The 16,106-nt window shown below is 29.7% G+C and overlaps 1 protein-coding gene across 1 annotated transcript in view; it reads left to right on the plus strand.

Annotated features, from left to right (window-relative positions):
- The window catches only part of dally (division abnormally delayed protein), a 217,380-nt gene that overhangs the window by 146,207 nt on the left and 55,067 nt on the right, over positions 1-16,106 (plus strand). The window contains exon 2 of the mRNA XM_088194287.1: positions 4,564-4,707. Coding sequence (XP_088050413.1) covers positions 4,564-4,707 — 144 coding nt within the window. The remainder of the gene's footprint in view (positions 1-4,563; positions 4,708-16,106) is intronic.

Consider the following 16,106-nt stretch of genomic DNA (forward strand, 5'->3'; position numbering starts at 1 on the left):
ACCCGATGCTTATAGGGGGTAGCTTGTATTGTTAGGGTGTCTAGCATTTAGAGGGTCCCACAATAGTCCGACGGTATCAGATCCGGTTTAACCGGAAGCCGCAAGTCTGCCAGGGCGTGCTTCCTATCCTCCCACCCAATGATATACGACGCACCCTCATAAGGGTAATCGCCGAGCACTCCACTATTTCTCAGGTGAGCTGCTTACAAGAATGTGTTTTAATTTATATGTGAATGTTTAAATTCCTGGAAATTTCACGCTAAACACCCCCTAAAACGTAACGCGTGGGAGCGTGTTAAAATTTAACGCCAAATTGCTCGGTCTTGTAGGCAAGATAAGAATATCAAGTTTTATTAAATTCTTGAAATACCGTTTACGACACACCGCTCTATTTAACAAATATATTATGTCATGCTATGGTAATCCAATTCGTATACATATGTTTCAGTCCAATGTCACAAGTCACAACTCGAGTTACAAATTCTGTTACTGACTTATTCAAACATCAACATAGTTTAAACACCTTGTGTAGAACAAAATACGACGTAAAAGTATAATGTGAAATTCATAATTCATTGAACTCTTATTTTTTCCAAACCTGCTCTTTTTAGCTATTACGTATTTATGTTTTCGCGAAAAAGGTCACGAATGTATTATAGAAGACAATATATATGCTTGCCAAAAGCGACAGAGTGCAGTGCTTTATTTGAATATCAAAACTGTTTTTTTTTTACATTAAATTAAACAATTTCATTGTAAATGTATTTTTTTTTGATAATTTAAAAAATTACCAATTTAGCCAATATTAATTTATCAGTTAAAAATTTATAAAGCAGTATGATTTAACTAAATATTTTCTGTATTTTACTACTCATGGAAAATACAAATTGTAGGATCAAAACAGCGTATTCATAAGATATACCATAGAAGAATTAATGTTTTATGTATAATATAAAACATTGTAATAATAAAATTAAAAGTTAAATAGATGTCACTGAATCTTATACTTCAGTTTCAGTCTGGTATTTTTACAAAAATATGTATAATGTATGTGCTGATATTTACTTAATATACATAAGTATATGTGTGTATTATTATATATAATATATTCTGATTTACTTAAGTTTATATAATATTTATTATTTTACTCGCAGATAATTTTTTGGTGTTAATATAAAAGTCGCTTTTATAAATAAAATGTCAAAAGCTTTGACTTATATTGAAAAATCTGTTACAAAAATCTTAAATGTTTTTTTATTTAAAAATATATTTAGAAATAAATTTAATAGCTTATTAATTATTAGTTGTGGGTTAGAAATGTAGGTCAAAATAAATGTATTATGTAATTTATGCCTTTGTCACGTCGAAAAAACGTCATTTTACTATATATGTACAAAAAGACGTTCTGATCTCTATTCAAGGTGAAAAATTAAGTCGTATTATTTTTTTTGTATAGCACAAACATTCATTCTACATATATATGGCAGCACATTATGCTTTAGTTTTTGTGTGTAAATACTACAAAACCTGTCGTTAAACATAAATGTAGATTCTGCCCGTCCCGTAGAAAACCATCAGCGAATATAACGTGTAGAAACTACACGAATAAACTAAATGTCGGTGCGAGCGACAGCAAGCTAAATAGTAAATAAAAATCTAAGTTGCACGGTACACGTTTGTGATATCGCGCTTTATGCTCAATTATATATTATTAGAGAACTTTAGATGTTTTAAAAAGTTATAAAAATAAATCAGATAATAATGTTTTGTATATTTAATAATATAATACCGCACATTTTTTACGATTGTTAGGACGAAAAAATTTGAAATGCATATTTTTTATTCCCTATGGTAAAATCAGTAAACGCTAATCTATAGGAGTACAAATAAATTTGGGTTCAAAAATATTAGCAGCAATACATTTGAGATAAATTAAGGATTAGTGAATATGAGTTTGGAGGTTCTCCTTCTTGAATCTCGCGAACTTAATTACCGTAACCAAGGATGATCTTCCGTAATAATACGGATGAATTTGACATTAGAGTGTAAGAGAAGGGACTACACAAAAGCCCTCGTTACGTCCAGAAAAAAAGGGTTTTACGTAAATAACACGTAATTACTCTCCGACGCATTGAAATAATATTTCTTTGTTGCGGAATTACCGGACGATAAAAAGCATCGTAAAGTCACAATATTCCCGTTGCACCATTCGACCCCGGAAGGATGTCCATTAAGCAAATGTCACTTTCTAGAGGCGTATACATATTTCGTCGAATGGTTGCTGCATAGTTGTGATTCGTCAGCGAGTTTTGCAACCCTTAATACTTAATGCTGGTCTACAATGAGGAGAGGTCAGACACGGTCTGAGGCCTGAGACGGAGGCCCATACGATCATAGACGGTCAGGGCTAGAGAGGGACTCCACAATACGATCGCCGCAGCAGATAGAAACGAACCTCTGAGGTCCATCCACTGGACATCATCCCTCCGCCAGATTCTCCACCACTGCTTGGAGAAAAACGATACTCCCCACCACAGTTTGTAGTAATTTATAATATGTAATATTATATAATAAATTATTACCAGTTTCCAACGGCGTCTTTCTGGCTGTGAAGTCACACCCCTGAGGATAAAAAACATTAAATGCTTAAAAACGCCAGCAGATAGTGCTGAAATATCATTTTTTAAAGGGACTCGAAATGTATGTATTTTCTAGATATAAAAAATATCGATTATTTTAAATATTTTATCTGAAATGATGTTAGTCATTAAAGGTTTGACTAAATATGTGTTTTGTACGACGTTAAAATGCGCATATATTGTAAGCATTCATTTTGATACATTTAAACTGGCTTAGTTTTTTTAATTTATAACTTCACTGGTACAGTTGCGAAACGTCCAATTGCTGTTCAAACCCAAATCTAACCTAATTAAATTTCTAAAATTCATTATAATTATTGAACTTCCATTAGATTGAACATAACATATTGCTCGATGTAATATTTTTTATTGAATAAAGATATATTTATTTAGTGCTCATTTTTTAATATTTTAATGCTCAAATCATTCGTTTTATTGCACACTATAAATAAAATGTTGCTCAATCTAATATTTATTATTGCAATGCACAAACAATTTGTGTAATGGAGCAAAGTATTTTTTTTAAATAATTCCCTGTTAAATCGAACCATTATAATAGTACTATATGGCCAACATATAAATATGTATTGGTTAAAACTACATATGTATTACACACACCAACGATAAAGGGTAAGATAAAAAAATATTTAGTAATTTATTCAAGTAAATTGTTGTAAAACTACCATATTAATATACAAAAATAAAGATATGTGTACCTAATTTATATTATATATTGAACCATTAAAAGATAATAAATTGTACATAAAAAATCATTTCAATAAAAAACGTGAATATTTAAATTATTCATAATATACTTTGATGTATCACACACTTTCTCTCCCCTTCATAGAGAATACATACATTTTTTTAATAAATTCTCATTTATATTTTATTTTATTGATCAGTTTTAATATGACTTGTAAAGCGAAATGTCGATTTGACATTAAAACTAACATAGTATCATATAAAATATGCATTGAAAATATAAACGATATTATATATTTATAATGATTAATGTAAATAAATTGAGCCATTAACAAAATTATAATAAATATTAAAATTTAATTTGCTCTATTGATTTTCGAACCTCCGGTAATGCTTTCTGTTGTTTCGACCAACGAAAAATAAGCATTCAAATATAAGAGAAGATGGCCGACGGTAACGTGGCAACAGTTTTAAATAATTTTGTTACGCGACAATAATTTTCATTCTTTTGTTATGTGCGTTGTTCGATTTGACTGAATATAAATATTCGGATTGCAAATTAACTAAGTACGAAATCTCCAAATTTTGAGTTCGTTGACGGGCTCCGAGGCCGAAAAGTGAGTTTTCCCTTTTACAATACATACAAATTATCACTGCATCTGATTTAATGCACATTATATATAATATGATTACTTGAATTGCAAATATATACTTAGTAGGTATGATGATTGAGGTTAATGTCGATCAAACCATATAAATGCTAATAAAACGTATTTTTTTTATCTATTGATATTTGGGAATACTATCTTTCCGACGTCGGTTATTTAGCTGAAGAAGTTGGTTCCATTTTTGCGTAGTCGTCTTATTCATATATACATATAATAATCATAACCATGGAATTAAGAAAATATAAATCAGCGTATATTCAGTTTTACACATTGAGGCAATATAGTAATTTAATTAGCACACCTTGTACATCAGATTTATGCTAGTAATGTTGATTTATATTTACAAACAGCTTAAGATATAATATATGCATTTCATCCAGTATTTAATTAGATGAATATAATTTTAAACCTGTCTTAAAAGTGGAATTAAAAAATCCTTTTCATTTCGCACTTCCTACATTCCCTGCCACAATTCTTCCTTTTGTGTAATACACACCATATATAATAGGATTATTAATGTTTAAAATATTCATTCATATTATCTTTCACAGGACCAATCTGCGGAGGTCGTTGCTGCTCTGCGCCCTCAGAGGTCGAGCTGCGCAAAGCCGTTCGGCGGGACCAAGAGACGCTCTTGCACCACGAGGCGCGATCCCTGCACGATTTGCTCTCAACCACAGCAGCCACCTTTCAAAGTACGTACAATACACAAATAATTATTACCGACATTTATCTATTCAATTTAGTAATTGATACCCCACTGAATAAATTACCATGAATGAGCGAGCGACTGCAATAGTGAAACTCACGTAAAATTATTGCATTTGAAATGCTATATCTAGATTCTACATCAAAAATTAATATAAGTTCAGTCCGTAAATTCATTATTGTCTATGTGTTTAAGCATTAAGATAGTTTTCGTCAAATAGTTGCTACCAAACACCAGATGATATCGAACCCCCAATGCATAAAATCGATTCGCATTTCGAATCCGATGCGCTCGCATTATGTCACACGATTCCACCAGACAACAATGGGTCGTTGTTTATATTATTTGTTACGTCATATACACAATCATTCTGCAATTCACGACTCTTCAGACTTCAGTGCAAATTTAATAATTAATCGGACAGACCTCAGGTGTCTTGAGGCGAATCTGACCCACATCCATTTGACGAGGGTCACTCGTCTCCGGAGAACGTAACAAACTCTTGGTTTAACTCTGTAACAAGAGTGTGCATTTTATTTAAAACTTCAGCTTCTGATGATTATGATACACTGTGCGGCTTACTGTAACTCTTTGATTGACATGCACGTATCTTACATTCATAGTGTACATTTTTGAGTCCTTGGATTAATTCCTCGACACGATCAAACATGTCATCCTCTAGCAACTATTGATCGCTGTATGAGATCATCGTGAATGTGATACACCCACACGTAAAGAGAGAATACTCGAATGTGTATGTATAGTATAAATACAAAGGCAAGAAGAGATCGTCTGCCTTCTTCAATTTATTCGCGTTTACTTCCACAAAACGCCCATGCTCATTTCGGTACCAAAGTACTCTTGTAATATTCTCTTCATTTCGCCAAGACTTCATTATTTGTTTCCTTTTCGGTGGGTGGTGGGCGTCCGCAATTAGGATGACACATTCAGTCGTGGTGATAAATCATTTTTTTTAATCTAATCCCAAATTGTTATGTTAAAGTGTAATCAAGTCATTTTAAATATTTTCACATTATTTTCACGTTACGTGATTTATTATAAAGTTACGTATATTCGTTTGTAATAAAATCCGCCTTCGTTGGACGTCCTTAAAATTTAATGTGAATTGTAAACAATTAGTATATAATTGACGTTCATTCTCTTTGTTCTCGTAATTAATTCGCTCACATTTTGTTAATGTGATTTAAAAATTGTATTTACTCATCTTTATTGATCAAACATGTGTTAAAAAAATATGTTCGTATATTTATGTGTAAACTACAACTCATGTAACATAATATACATATTATTCACATGCCTTATTTTAAAAGCCTCGACATTTTTTTACTTTAAATCACAGTTTTATTAAATTTTATGATTGAATTTTTCATTTTTTAAGCAGATATTTATTTTCCATCTGTTGTTATGATAGCTTACAATTATTTTATAAGCTAATTTATTCCATCTATGTTACGTTTTAAGATTAATGCTTCGATGCAAATAATTAAACAATTTTGTAATGACCTAATAAATTCATAAGTGACAAGTTTTTGTGATTATGATAGGTAATTGATAACATCACAATCATTATTTTTCCAAAAACATACATATGTGATACTCAAAGTTCAATTTTGCTTATTTATTAGAGGTTTTTAACTATATTTATATTAAGATTTTCGTCCTAGAGAGTAAAAAATGTAGGTCGGAATTATACTTATATAATATTCACCGATTCTCTGATATGCGATAGAAATTGAAAAAAACTTTAATTAGTTAGTATTTAATTGATTACTTTTTGAGACAACTTGTCCCAATTCCTGTTCACTATTTAAGTTTATCTTTTGATGGACAGTGTTTAATTTTGTTTACAATACCTTTTAACTGCATTTGTAGATGAATTCTAAAAGTAAATAATATACTCTTTGTGAACCACCATAGACGAAACCTATTGGCATTATTTTTTTCGTATCGTACTGTATATATACTACCTAATTTTCATCTTCAATTACCAATCAATGCAAAACGTTTAAGGATTTTTATCTTACAGTAAAACACAACAAAGCAATCATTGGCCCTAAAGTATCTAAAGTATCTTCAAAACAAAGACCACAGCACAATAATTTATTGCTTTTTTTAAACCATTTTCAATTTATTTTCGGCAGGACTTTTTGTACATCACAGTGTACACCATATTATTTCAAAATACAAAAAAAATATTTTACCTGTTTAATTTACTACAAAAAAATTAACTATTTTTTTTCATGCCCCTTGAATGTATCTAATAAAATAATTTAACACAAATACTTTTTACGAAAAATAAAAATTCATGTTTGAGAAGGTTAAATGATAACTTAGGGTCGTATAAAGCATCTTTATTGTTCGCACCGACTCACTGTGTGCCATCAAAACATTTGTACTGATTCACTGCGTGCCAGGGCCACGTTTACTAAACGCATTTTTTCTCACTCGCACCAATTCACTGAGTGCTATAGAACAGTGGTCGCCAACCTTTCGGATCTCGCGGACCAACAAACTCAAAATATTGCATCCCATGGACTACAACCGTAATTTTTTCATAAACATGAGGGAGATTTAGTGCTCGCCCACTTACTGCTTCCACGGCAAGTTACGACGATCTGAGGATGTAATTAGTTTAACCAGATTTCTTACTGGGCTGGCAACTTTGCTTTTAATCAAATTTAAAAGAAAGTCGAATCAGAATATAATAAAAGATTTTATTTAACAAATTTAAATTATATTCAAAGTACTCCACGGACGACCACAATTCAATCAAGGATCATCAGTGGTCCGCGACCACCGGTTGGCGACTGCTGCTATAGAGCAATTTTCACGTTCGCACCTTGCTCCACCGACAATACTCACACACATCTACCAATACCATCCTAGTTTAGAACTGTGGCATTATTTGCACATTGCTATGGGGGGAGTAATGTGTACGAGAGTACGGCCGGCAAAGTCTCGTCTCTTTGTAACACCAATATATAACTACATATTAATACTTACTACTATAGCAGTGAAAATAGTATTTTAACGCAATATTGGTAGTATGTGTGCCTTAAATAATGAGCAGTCGTTATTTATATTTTCCAAAAAAATATACAAATTATTTGCCACTGTTTATATTACTAACATTATTATTGCTAGTTAAATATTGTATGTATGTATATGTGTATATTTTATATACAATTAATTGTAATCTACATTTAAAGCTAAAATAAATATTCTGTCGTTGCTCATTAAACATTAAATTTATTATAGACTTTAATTATAAAATTAATTAATTAATATTATAAGCATTACAATTGTGATGAATTGAGTGAAGTAATAATAAGCAGGTTTCAAACAAACTTCATAGAATTATCTCAGAATTCGCTTCGAGCAACCGTCAAAGAAAACTTGATTAAGATATAATCATAACATTTATCCACTTACTATTTTTACCTTTTCAATACCGGATTTTAGTCATTATTGAGTTATAGCATTCAATCTCATTAAACGAACATAAAAAATAATTAGTAAAGCATAAACGAGCTTCAATTACGTGTGTTTTATTGCAACCACGCCTGTGATGTATGTCGCATTCTAACGCCGTAATTGCAACATGGCAAAACCCATCAATACCCATCCCATTAAAGTCTCGGACGGAAGCCGCCCATCTGGGATGGAGATCTCCGAAAGATTTTGAGAAGACACTGTGGGCGTGTTGTGGTTTTGCATTCGCGTGTCATAATTTCAAGTCATAAATCCAAACAAACATACTCATATGTGTATGATTAAAAAGTTTTCGCATATACATTTAGTATAATGGAAAATATAATTAATTCACAATACATATTTTAAAAGTTAAAAAACTTTTTGAACATCTTATGTACAAGTCATATATATGTATGTGTATCTTCACGAAACGATCCGGTTCTTTGAACTGTACCTTGTTTAAGTTGCCTTTCAAAAAGCGTTTAATTACACACATTGTCTTCTACCGTCATACTAAAAGTCAAAAGGGGGCGAAAAGGTCTTCCAAAGTATTTTTTTTCTGCTAGGATGTTGTGATGATATATTCGAGTAATTAAGACACGACCCTACCGCTCGTCTAGGAATAATTACAACATAATATTGATGGTGTGTGTTTTTGTTGCCGTTAAATAATACACATTTGTATCTATACGACTTCCCTAAAGCGTCGTATGCTAAACGGACATTTCACGTTATTTTATAAAGCCGTCATTAAAAAGCTATATTTTTTAATACAGCATTATACATACCGTTAATGGATATTAAGAAGCTTGGTGTTGTTTTACGATATAAAAAAACGTTCGTATAACTCGTTTATTCAATTAAAATTTATTTTAAAATTTCTTAAGAAATTTGAAGCAAAGTCGTTTTAATTATATATAATACTGATTTTCTAGATATAATATATTAAAAATATTTACGTTCAAAACATAAAATGGGCGTGTAACAGCAGTCATGCATGTATAAAAATATTTAATGTACAGTCAACATATTCCATTAAAATTTTCAAACTTTCCATTATATAATTTTAATTAATTAATTAATTAAACTGAATGAAATTTATTCATATTTTATCAGAACAGTTATTAATACACGTTTTAGTGCAGCACTTTATATATTTTACTCTACATGTCTAATTCAGGTTTGCCAAGTTTTTTTTATTGATAAGAGCATCGTGTTATGCAATTATTTTATAAAAAAAATATACCAACATACATAAAATCAAGGCGATCCTATATTTAAAAATAACTAATATCGATCATTCATTTATAACATAGAAGCATGTATAAAGCAGTAACTAACTTTACGTTTAATGGATATAATCGCTAACGATTTTTTTGCTGGATATAATTAGACCGCTTACAACTTATCATATTATTTTTAATGAAAATTTAAACTTTAAATAGATCAACTTTCTTGGCTTAATGTATTGATAAATTTAACTGACTATTAATTTGTGTTCCTAGATTAAGAAATAACATACAAATAAGCTTGTGATCTTAAATTTATTTATTTTGAAATTACGTAGTAATTCTCCAATATTTTTTGAGGCAAATCTAAATTTCGATTTCGCATTCACTGTAAATTATATTACATATAAATTCGAGATTATAACTTAGGTAGACTGTGCTATTTAGATGTTATGGGACACAATTTAATATAATATAAAATAAGTAACTGATTGCTTTACATCAAATAGTGAATAATCGTAGTTATTATTTCTAGGTCTATTAAATTAGATTTATTATACAAGTCAAAAAATATTTTCTTAAGTAGTAAATAGTAATTTTAAATAAAATTATTTTTAATTAACTTTAGTTATTCTACATTTAAAAGCATTAAACAATAATAATAAAAGCCCAAATGCTTGTCAAAAATTACGTTATTTTCAGTTTCATTTCAGTTCTTTATAATGAACACTTATTTTGCCAAAATTTGGCTTCTATAGAAGTTTTTTACGTTTTTCTATGAAAGCCAATAATGTAGTTTAGGGCAGAAAATATTCCATTTGTCCCCATCAAAGCATGATTATTTTTTACTAAAACGATTTTCATGAATTTTTATAATAATTTTATAATAATAGGAATTTATTTAAGCAAAATCAAATTTGTTTTTAACGCTTTTCAAATTGAATGATATACGACCTTTAAAATTAAAAAATGCTAAAAACCCTTTGCGTCTATTAGAAAATAAAAAACATAAAAAAGAAATCAACTGCAATTTTCTTTTCAAAAAGATATATTTTAAAAATACAGATTATTTTTAATGTAAAAGTATCTAAAAGCCACTTTTATGTCTGTGTTATTTTATGACTTTTACGCACTCTGGAATATTTTTTAATTTTTTATTAAGACTGTTTTTCATTACCGTTAATTAAATATTTAGCGAAACCATAATTTTAACCCAGTAATCTTCAGAACTAGTGAATATGACAATTCCTTAAAATATAAACATAAAATTCTTAACTACATATTACATTAAAGGCATATATTTCAGTTGCTTTATGTCTATAATTATATAAGTTTGACTATATAATTTAAAATAATAACTTGTCTTTGTGTTTGTTATGTGAATGTTTTTGTATTTGCCTTTATTTAATCTTATTAGTAATTTTAATTTCCTTTTGTAAACTAGAAAAATATTGTATTTCTTTGTAACGTATTAATTTCGTAAATTTTTAAATTATATATACGTTACTAGTTTCTAAACATTTTTTATTACAATATATTGGAAAGAAAAGTAAAGCAAAAACATCACTAATTACAATTAAGGTAAAGATCTTTCATAATTTTATTAATAAAAAAAGAGGAAACGTAGGATTGTAGACTAAGTTAGCTACTAGTAGTATGTTTAGAAAAAAATATCTGAAACATTGAAATATGTGTTTTTAATAAACTAATATTTTGTGGTCGATGATTACCTGTGGTTGCCTCAGCTTTCGGGTTCTAAGTTTATCGCGGAAATTTTTTTTGAGGGCTTAATATATTCTAATTAAAATATAAGTAACTGCATAACATAAATAATTATTTATCTATACGAGCTGACTGATCTCGACTGAAGATAGATATTACCAATGTTCTGACTGACCGTTTGGTATCAAAACTATATTGTAATGCTCCCAGAACAAATTATATTTCCATATTTATAACTCTAATTAGAAAATTTTAAAACAAGAAGACGCCATTTCAAATTAAAATAACCACACAACACTTTAGTCACTACCCCACAGTCTGTTTCTGAGCGGTTAACCTTCGCTTTAGTCCATATATTATATATAACAGAATTAACGAAATATATTAATCCAACTATTGTTCTTAAAAAACCAAAAACTTATACGCACATTTGAATGATTATTTTAATGTATTTATTAATATAAATTCCAATTAAACATTTGATACGAAAATAATGTTATGCTTTAGGAACGAATGCTTCTCTCATATTTATAACGTTGTTAATTAAGATGTTTTAAAATCAAGGAAATGTCATTTCATCTTAAAATTCCTATGAAGCGTTTATTGCTGCCCATGAGTTCGTTACTGAGCGAGTCCATAGTGGCCCATATATATGATATAACAGCTACAAGCATATTGTTTTTATATTAGTATAAAAACGTATATTGTAAATTATTTTTATGGCTTTAAATTGAATGACTTGTATATTACAAAATAATATATTGCTGTTAAATAAGTCTTGTATATTCAAATTGCATATTTTTGCTGGTAACCCTTTAAACGCCAGCAACTTTTTATTGAGTCACCTGTTATTTTTCTTCACGCGTCAGTATCTCTTTCTAAAAATAAATATAAAATACTTGATTTACTGTCAAATGAAGCTAGTACAATAATCTTTATAGATTTAAAAAAATGACAATAATTCGTTAACTTGTTTTATAAATTAAAATGTTTTAAAAACATAATTAACAAGTGACTCACCGGTGAGTCGCTTTGTGAGCAAAGCAATTCCTTCAAAGTGAAGTACTGAAATGGGTTATCAAATTTATTATATATTACTACCCTATTCAGTTTAAAGAGACTAGAAAAACTTTTCAACGTTTCATAAATATAACTGTTTTTAATCTCAATTCTAGCACTTGATTTTACAATCAAGTGCTTTAAGTCAATGTAATAAAAGCCACGTTTACTTAACCGAAGATGATGTATATTTGTTTTGAAAAACAATTTGAGAACATCGATGAAAAACAGTTAAAAGCCACTGTTTAAACAACTGTATAGACACTAGAAATATATGCTGCTATAAGTTTCTCTTGATATTTGCGTGTCATAGCAAATTTGTACCGTAATAATTGATCAAGAAAAAACCTGCACCGTTTGGAAGTCTCAACAACTTACTAACGCAAAATTAGAAACTTGACTACATGAGGTAAAATAATGGGGAGTTTTTTTATATATATATATAAGTGGCTTGTTCATTGTGGTGAAAATGAATTGCTTTTTTTTCATTTCACACTCATCAAAATTGGCCACTTCATAATGAAACAAGTAAATCGCGTGACCCCTGCACTCCAAAAATAAGAGTTGTTTCTAACAAAATTAATGTCAACATCCATCATAATGCTTCAGTGACGACGTAATCCAAAAAAATGTTGTCAACTTTTTACACCACTTATCGATTATATCGCGCTGAGTTATTTCGCGACATTCATCCGGAGCGTCGTGCAAATCGCCGCATGAGGCCTCTTTATAAATCATCTCGACGTACAGCATCTCAGTGACTGATTAGATCTCCTATTGTATCAGGGGTACACGGCGGGGGTTTCTTAACCACGTCGGTGACTCTTTTTATTATGTAACAAAATAATAAAGCGCAAGCTTTCGCGCGTACACTCGCGCATTTGCATATTCGCGATTCGCATATATTGGCTTATTGAGCCGACCGGTTCGCGTCTTTATTTTTTCACGGAGCCTTATTTATTGCAGTCTTAAAAGTTCAAGTGGTCGACGTTAACGATCTTGGCGCGTTTGCATAATAACCGCGTGTTTTATGCGATGCCCGGCTCGCTCTATAACCGGCGGTTCTGCGCTCAATTTGCTCGAAATTAAAATTTAAAGCAGTCGGAAAATAATGGCCTGACTGTATATGTGTGTGTGTGTGTGTGTTTTAATACCTGTAAATTATACTAATTGTGCTTTCTTGGTATTTAACAATGCATATATGCAACGAGTGCCTACAATGGTAACGAGAATGGCATTTTATATGGGACTAATTTATTATATTGCTGTGTATATACTAGAACAACGTAATTTTTAATATACTAAGTTCGATTACCCATTTTTATTTTAAAATAAATGATTGTGTAATGTTGCATATTTTATTACTATTAGTACATAGCTGTAGTTACCCATAATTATATTGTAACTCATTTAAAATGAGATTAGTTCTAGAGAGCTTTTCTTGTTTATTTATTTATTGTAACTCTTTCGTTGCAACATGACAAGCGTTAGCCCGTTTGCGTTATAACAGTGTAAACACAATCTGGAATCATTAAATAAGTAGAGACACACCAGTCTGTAAACCAGAGACATATTTTATTAATAATAAACTATTACTAAAGCTTTCAATCAATATATATCTTAAACGATCTGACTCAATTTTATTTTATTTATTCATCACGATATTCCTCCGTAAGATTAGTAAAATCTAAAAAACTGTGATGATCGATCAAAATTATGATTATATAACTTTCAATAAATTATGTTCAAAGTGAGCTAATATTATTTTATTTTAATTACTCATCGCGATATTTATCCGAAAATATGGGAAAACCTAATCTATTGGAAGTATTATATATTCATATAATAGTCACTAATTCGTATCTCCCAGAAACGATAGAAATTTAAATACACTGAGGTCCATATGAGATTCGAAACCAAATTTTTCATATAGTATCATTGGTCTATTGCTATATGTATTTAGATACATACGTCAAATTGTCGATAAAAAACTTACAAAAATTAAAAATACGAATGAATTTCGTACTATATGATGTTTTAGAATATTAAGGGCGAACACAACAAAGTAATATTATTCAATTCTAAAAGAGAAACATAGTAATAATCCCTTCAAAAATATTCTAAAAAATAGCAAACTTAGAGAAATTCTTGATTTCCCATACAATAACCAGACCTTAATTATTAAGGTGGTTAGCTTTAGTTGAGCCTTAACACTTTTATATTCAGGGAGGCAACTGATAGGCACACATATTTAATTTTATCTAACTGATAAAATTATTTATACATATTCACTATATCCTCGCCTATAAACAGATCATAGATAAACAAACGCAGGTATCAAAATGCACTAAATTTGACATTTCTGCTAATTTGAAAGAAAAAAATAGTTATAATAATTTTATGACATCTAGTTTTTAAATACAATTATTTTTTTTACTCATTAAGTTTTATACGCAATTGTATAAATCGTTCGAAAAATCCACTGTTTTCTAAAAAATATTTTATTGTCAAAAATAACAAAAAAAAATGACATTTTAGCATATACCACCTAAATTAGCATGGCAACAAAAGAGTTAAAATAATAAATCACTTTTCTTGATTAAAGTTTTCCATATATATTCTTAACACTTGTGTTATGTATATAAAAATTGATCTAAGCAGGGGTAAAACCATACTGCAACTATCTGATAAGATAGATTTATTTGAGTTCTAATATTCTAAAACTCTTCGCCCTTAATATTCTAAAATAAATTAATTCCTCATTGATTAAAAAAAATTGACTCAAGCATGCAGATATTTTTCTCGTTGTATTAAATGCAACTACCCAAAATTTAGAATTTATGACATGACTATAAATTTATATCGAAGGGATATCTTCATTAAGATAGGTGATGTAACTTTATTTTTATTAGTGTAGCATTCAATATAATATATATTTTAAACTGTCATTTAGAGTAATAATTTTGGGATAATTATATTTTTTTATAGTCTGAGAATACAAATAAACTAATTTGAGAACATTTGTTCTAGAACTTGAATTTTATAATTTAGTCAATGTGTAAAACGGGAGAAAGGATTGAAATATTCCGAGAGTAGAGTTGTTTAGCTAAGCTCAGGAAAAAATACTGGAAACAATCGGGTGCGTTCGTTTTGAGCACGGACAGCAGACAGAAAAATCTGTGTCTTTTCTTACCACACACGCTCGGATTTGTCCGCCAGGCACCCGCGACGGACAAATCCGCGCTAATATAGCCAGCTTTTGATTAAAAATTTCTCAGGATCCTAAGCGTAACTGAGAAAATTTTGTTACGAATGCCATTTATTTTAGAACAAATTTATATCATGAAAGAGAGAAGATTGCTAAAAGAAGTAAGGAATCCAATCCTAAGACTTCGGGAACTCTCCAGTGATATAATTTACTTTATCTCTGAATCACAGGATTAGTAAACATAATCCCCAATTTTTTATCTAGAGCAATTAAGTTGCTTTCAAAACAAACTTTACAAATTTGATGCACTTGCACTTGTAGCGTGCCGGATAGCCCAATGATCTCAAATAATAAAAATAACATTTTAATTCTATTATACAAAGCATAACTATAACAACATCAGAGATATGAGTTACTTCAATAAATAACGTTTTAATTTACTTTGGGAATATTATTATAAAAATTTGCTAAACTTTCACTTTATTATTTGCCAGTCTTATAAAAGTATATACTTTAATGTTTACCAAAGCTTTTTTACAAGCATGTCCTTAATTGAAAATAAATGTCTTACATACAATAAATTGAATTTGGCATGTTATTTGGTACACATAATAAATGTACGTGTATTAAAAACTTTTTTCCATTCTCAAGGTCAGTCCCGAGATCTTGGGA

The sequence above is a fragment of the Plectrocnemia conspersa genome, unplaced genomic scaffold, assembly GCF_051122295.1.
Source record: "Plectrocnemia conspersa isolate PC_06_02 unplaced genomic scaffold, ASM5112229v1 ptg000010l, whole genome shotgun sequence".
NCBI classification, from domain to species: domain Eukaryota; kingdom Metazoa; phylum Arthropoda; class Insecta; order Trichoptera; family Polycentropodidae; genus Plectrocnemia; species Plectrocnemia conspersa.